The sequence below is a fragment of the Passer montanus genome, unplaced genomic scaffold (genome assembly GCF_014805655.1).
Source record: "Passer montanus isolate IOZ18808 unplaced genomic scaffold, ASM1480565v1 scaffold89, whole genome shotgun sequence".
Taxonomy (NCBI): domain Eukaryota; kingdom Metazoa; phylum Chordata; class Aves; order Passeriformes; family Passeridae; genus Passer; species Passer montanus.
The window spans coordinates 1674145-1680312 of record NW_024374256.1 but is presented as its reverse complement, the minus strand read 5'-3'; the positions used below and the strand labels follow the sequence as shown (position 1 = coordinate 1680312).

Genomic DNA, 6168 nt, shown 5'->3' with positions numbered 1-6168 from the left:
TATATATACACACGTGGCAGCGCTGGGCTGCAGCTAAAGGTTAAAACCAGTTCTAAGAGGTGATCTCAGGGTTATTCATACAATCAAGGAGGAAGAGAGAAAGAGGTCAGGGTGTTGTAGGTTCACACATTATACTTTGGGGGAAAAGCCTTTTTTTCTCCTCAACATTAACTAAAAACATTTTTAAAAACTACAGCTTGCTGCTGATCCAGCGTTTTTTTCTTTTTTTTTATCCATGTGAGACATTATTACAGTATGTTTACAGTTTAAGGTGTACAGTACATGGAGTTCTACACGCTACTGCACAGGCCTCCCTTGGACAAGGTCTGTTCACAACTGGTAACTTCTTGGTTCCTGCAAGATTGTGAATGTACAACGATAAACCACACAGAGTTCAGCAGTCACTTTTTGTCCTTCAGAGTTTACCATTAAAAACAGTTATGAAAGTGGTGCCTGTCAATGGGATAACACGGCAAATCGTCTTTCCCCAAACTCACTGTAAACGACAGTAACTTTGGTTAAAATAAAAAAAGTCTTCTATGTAGACAGAACTTTGTCTCCTTTAATAAGGGGTTCGGGACAAATCTGAGGGGCAGGGAAGGGGGAGAGGGGCCGGGGAGATCTTTCCCCGAGGGAGAAGCAGGACAGCGCAGGGCAGACAGTGGATTCTGAGGTGGTTTTGCATAAATAAAGGGCAACAGTCAGTTTCTAAGTTCTCCACTCACGCACACGCACACGGGGTCTCGGATCCCACAGCTGTCATGACTGGCCAATTAAAAACAGTACATCACAAATAACTTGTGAAACCAAAGAGTTCATCAAAGGCGACACGGAGATGTCCAAGAGCCGCGACTCGTACAAGGTGAACTCCGAGTGGTTCTCGTCCACCTTGGCCAGGGCCAGCAGCGCGCGGGCGGCGCGGCGCATCATGTCCACGCTGGTGGCCTCGAAGGGCGGGCTCTGCATGTGCATCAGCCCCGCCTGGCTCTGCTGGAACTGCGTGGCGGCCAGGCTGTCCTCCAGGAAGCCCAGCAGGTTGCCGATGCTGCCCTTCTGCACAGCAATGGCTCTGGCGGCCAGGCTGTCCCCCTGGGCCAGGTTGGCCAGCAGCACCACGGCCATCTCCCGGCACACCGGGTTCTTTCTGTCACTGAGGAACCGCACCATGGTGCTGTACAGCTTCTCCAAGCGGCTGAACGGCGGCGTGGCGAGGATCAAATCCACGTTGTTGTCCTGGATGCTGAGTTTGCTGAGTGTTTCCAAAACCAGTCTCTGAGGAGAGAGGACAGCGTTGGGTCCCAGTGTCGGAAAGGGATCCTGGGCCTCTGCTGAGGGACACACTGCCCAGTGGAGGAGTCCATCCAGGATAGGCAAACAGATGCTTTCTGGGTAAGGGGAGAGGTCCAGCTGCCCAGAAATGTTGGCCAACGTGACCAGTGTGTTTTCACGCAGCATCTCCAAACAGTCCCACCACCACTCCACCTTGTTGCAGCTCACCCCTTGGTCCTGCTCCTCCTCTTTCTCGTAGGTCAGGGGCGCCTGTTTGCGTTCTGGATGCTTGTGGTGTAGGAGGATCAGTTTCCCTAGAATCAGCAGCAGCCCAGGGTGTTTGGACATTTCAAAGTCATTGCCTGGCACAAACGATAAACTCCTGATGATGTTGGAGACGCAGATGCAGCGCTTGGCCAGAGAGTCCTGCCAGTCCAGGAGGGTGCAGAGCGGTGTCTCGTCCTTACTGTGGGGCTCATCCTCCAGGATTTTTATATTTCTGTGGCTCTGAGCTGGACTGATGACGAAGGGAAACTTGCTGCTCTCCTTCGCCGTTTCCGAAGCTTTGACCTCTTCCTCCTCCCCTGCCAGGGAGCCCGGGCGTGCCGAGAGCATGTCGTCCATGGTGGCAGTTATCCTCTTCTCCGAGGAGCCGTCGGGCGCAGGAGCCTCCCCTTCCCTGGGGCTCGGGTTGCTCTCGGCTGCTGAGCGTTTCCTCAAGGCAGAGGAGCAGGAAGCTCGTTTGTGAGGCAAGGGCAGCTCAGTCTTGCTCTCGAAGTGTGTCTGGATGTGCTCGGTGGTGTCCCCGCCGCCGATGCGCCAGTGCAGGAGCCCGCTGTCGAACTCCTGCACCCGGCCCAGCTTGTCCGAGTAATCCACCACGAAGGGGTCGTTCTTCTGCACCACCTTCACTGGAAGCTTGTCAAATTTACTCACTAGCTTCTCCTCGCTGCTCTCTAGAGGTACTTTGTCCTTGCTCGAAAACGCAGCCTCCTCCTCTTCCTCATCCTCCTCTCCCTCCTCACAGTTCAGGCTCCGTGGCTCATCGTCCTCCTCCCCTTCTTCAGGGGAGGAAGCTGAAGATTTGCAGAACCTTTCAGGATCTAATAGTGTTCTTTGCCCTGGGTCTCCTACCTCGTATTCCTTCAGGATTCCAAAGATCTCAATCAGGCAGCGCCGGAAATATTCCACCAAGAGCTCCAGCAAGCCTGGCAGCTACAGGGGGGCAGAAAAACAGGAGGGGAGGAAGGAACAGCAATCAGAAAACAACTCCGGCCAATGCACGCAGAGCAGAGAGTTTAAGCAGTGCTAGCAATTAACGGTACTTCTCGTTCTGGCAATAAATGGTGCAGAAGAAAGGTTTTTGTCCTCTGAGAAAAGGGACAAAAGCAGACAGTGGCTGTCAGCATCCAAATTGCCCCCCCTGCACACCCCCAGTTGTGTCTCCCCCCTGGTTAATTCCCAGGGAAGGCCTTTGCAAACACACAGATCACTCAGGCCAGGGAGTGACCACTCACAGCTGCCCCCACCCCACGCTCCAGGTACAGAGGCTGCAGGAGCTGCTGGCTGCCACCTGGCTGACAGAAACCCCTGCAGCATCAGCACTTCAAAGACCTGTCCCAGAGAGCATCTGCACCCACCTGGCTGAGGTTGAAGGTCATTATGCTGTTGTCATCATAGAGCAGGATGTTTATGGTATCTAAGGCCCACGTACTTTCAGCCAGCAGCCCTGACTTCAGAGACATCATCACTCTCCAGGCTTCAGGAGTTCCTGTAACATAAACACATGATACTTCCAGCTCCTGGAGTTTCAAAACAAAAAGGAGACACTTTATACTGATTTGGACCTGTGAAGAGCAGAGCCTGGTTAAGGTGATGTACAGGCTGTGTCTACCACCAACCTGCCCGCAGGCAATGCCAGAATAAGGGTTCAGAACACAATTAACCTATAAAAATGCCTCTTTTTTTCAAAGCCAGCAGAGCCCTCTGCTTGGCAGGATTGCACCGAAGGGCCAAGGCCTCACCAATCCCTCAGAAGGCTCCAGCAGAAAGGCAGGAGTTCCCTCTTACCGATATCTTTTGCCGTCAGCCGCCTCCTCTGCTTCAGCACAGGTTGCGTGGCCTCCACCGAGCCCGGCGGGAAGGTGATGTCCCGTCGGATCATGGGAGGCTGCACAGCTGCTGGTGTGATGTGCGAGGCAGGCACGGGCGGCCCTGCCTTCTGCATCTTCATCCCCGAGTGCAGGAACGGGGATTTACTGGGAGAAGTGCGGTTCTCCAGAGGTCTGGGCAGAGGTGCTGGGCTGGATACCTGAGGAATGTGATTCTGCATGCTGGGGGGGGTCTGGTAGTTGGACTGGGGGGGCCTGGTGGGGGGGGGGGGGGGGGGGGGGGGGCCGTAGGGAGGTTGCCTGTTCCCGTGGGAAGGCCATGGTCCCTCGTGGTTGACCCTCTGGTCTGAATGCAGGATTTCATCCGTTCGAGTGACCCCGTGGTAGGCGGGGCCCTGGGGCGCCGCGCCCGAGCTCTGCCGGTTGGGGTAACTGCCGTAGCCCAGCTCGTTCCTGCCCTGCCACAGGGCCCCTTGCTGGGGACCCTCGGGGGCCGGCTGGATGGGGCCCCCCATCATCTGCGGGGGGATGTTCTGCTGGGCGCCGGAGCCGGGGGCGGCCGAGACCCTGTCCCTGCCGAACTGGAAGGGGAACTGGCTCTGGCCGGCGCGGCGCTCGGCCGGGTACGTGCTGCCGTACTGGTTGTACAGGTCCTGCTGCGGCGAGGGCTGCGCCGGCGGCTGCTGGCTGGGCTGCTGCGGCTGCGCCGGGGGCAGCTGCTGCTGCGGCTGGGCCTGCCCCGAGCTGTAGGGAACGTTGTAGAGCTCGCCCTCGTGCCGCTTGGCGGGGAGGCCGTAGCTGCCGTCCATCGGCCGCTTGTAGTTCTGCGGGAGGAAGGCACAGGTGAGGCGGGTGAGTGGGGGTTTGGGATTGTTTTTCTAGAAGGGTTTTAAGCGTTGGAAGGGGTACAGGGAGGTGGTGGAGTCAGCATCCCTGGAGCTCTCCAAGAAACGCCTGAACGTGGCTCTCGGCGCTCTGCCCTCGGTGTGAGGTGGTGCTCGGTCACACGTTGGACTCACTGATCCCAGAGGTCTTTCCCAACCTCACTGATTCCATGAAACAAAGGAGCCAAACCTCTGGGCAGAGTCCCCAGAGCCAGAAGATCTGCCCCACGGCATGGCCTGGGACAGGCTCTGTCTCCTTGTTGGCTCTACCCAATGTGAAAGTTGGATCAGTTGTTCCCTTTCACAAGCCATGGCCACAATTCCTTGTGGCTGCCTGGGGAGGTTCCCTGTGGATTCCACAAGGATGCCTCGGGGGCACGAGTCTGCCCACAGAAAGGACTTTCCTGCAGAAAAGGCTCAGCTCTACTCTGCATTAACCACAAACCAGACCAGACACTGGCACTTACTTCCTTCCACATCCAGGAATCTTATCAGACCCTATTTCTCTCATTTCCCAGGTTTCTGCTCGAGTATCAGACAAAATGTATTAAAAACTGTTGTATTTCCTGCTTCCTCCTTTCCTGTGGATTTCAAAACATGTTGCTGAAAGGAGCAAGAAGGCTTCTCACCCCTAATTCTTTTAAGTGCGAACGGAGAAAACAGCCAACTGCTGCCCAAATTAAAATCCAGGCTCTCTCTTGCCTCCAAGGTCTGAGCTGTAGCTGCTGTGGAGGCTATTCAGACACTCCACGGTCATAACTGGCTTCAGATGGAGCTCTAGGGCTTCAAAGATGACAAGTTCCAGAGTAACTCGAACTCTTGGCTCCGAGCCCCGTGGCTCTGGTTGCAGAGCCAAACTGCAGAGCAGTTGGAATTATTCTTAGCACAGCTCAGTGAGTGCCCTCTCTATACTCTCCTAAACCATAGGACTTAAAATTATCAGGAAAACATTATGGGTCCTGGCATGGATACAAAGAGCAAGTCGTATGTGAGGATTATGGAAAGGGCTACACGTTCATTCAAACTGTCCTGAAACAAACCTGATGGGTTTGGGAACTGCAAGGAGAGGAGGCAGCAGGGCCATGGAGTCTGAAGCCTCTGGCTGCAGAATGAGAAGGGGAAAGACCAAAAACAATTCCCTGGTTTGTGCAGAAGAATCCACCTGAAACAGCTCTCCTGAATGATCCAGGACTTACTCCAAAGAAAGTCATCACTTGGACCAAAAGTGTTACAGAAAAGGATTCAGAAAGTTCCAGAGGGAAAGAGAAGCCCAATAAAGTTTCCCAATCTTCTGCTACCTGACCACAGCATGCAAACCACACAACCTCCATTCTCAGAACACTGTTTTGTTAGCACTGGGAATGTTAATTAAAACTTTTTTGTATTGTTTTTAAATGGGAGAAAAGTCTCCCAAAGCATAAAACCAGGTTGGACAGGGTTTGGTGCACCCTGGGAAGTTCTCCATGCCCATGGCAGGGGGTGGCACTGGATGGGCTTTAAGGTCCCTTCACTCAAGCCACTGTGATTCTGTGATGAGGTACCTAATTCTTCACATTCACAAAACAAATGCACAGCCCAGAGAGTTTTCATCTTCCCCTCTTCACAAAGAGCACAGGTAAAACTCTCAGTTGAGCCAGCCAGGATCTCTGGATCACCCACCTGCTGCTGCTGCTGATACATGGTGGTTTGCTGGCTGGGGAAGGGGCTGCCCGAGGATGTGCCTTGAGTGGAGAATTGATTGCCATAGGAATCATGTCTGGAGGAGAGAGAGATGTGTCAGTGTCACTGTGACAGGCTGGCAGCCCCTGGCTGGGGCCAGCAGCCCCTGGCTGGGTCCAGCAAAGCCTGGCTGGGGTCAGCAGCCCCTGGCTGGGGTCGGCAGCCCCTGGCTGGGGTCGGCAGCC

At 54.6% G+C, this 6168-nt stretch overlaps 1 protein-coding gene across 2 annotated transcripts in view; it reads right to left on the bottom strand.

The window, feature by feature from the left end:
- The window catches only part of ARID1A (AT-rich interaction domain 1A), a 54304-nt gene that overhangs the window by 472 nt on the left and 47664 nt on the right, over positions 1–6168 (bottom strand). For both annotated transcript variants that reach the window (XM_039733812.1, XM_039733811.1), the window contains exons 17-20: positions 5924–6020; positions 3340–4204; positions 2910–3040; positions 1–2484 (exon numbers count right to left, since the gene is read on the bottom strand). The exon at positions 1–2484 is cut by the window's left edge and continues 472 nt beyond it. In XM_039733812.1, the coding sequence (XP_039589746.1) occupies positions 760–2484; positions 2910–3040; positions 3340–4204; positions 5924–6020 (2818 nt within the window). In that variant the 3' untranslated portion in view covers positions 1–759. The remainder of the gene's footprint in view (positions 2485–2909; positions 3041–3339; positions 4205–5923; positions 6021–6168) is intronic.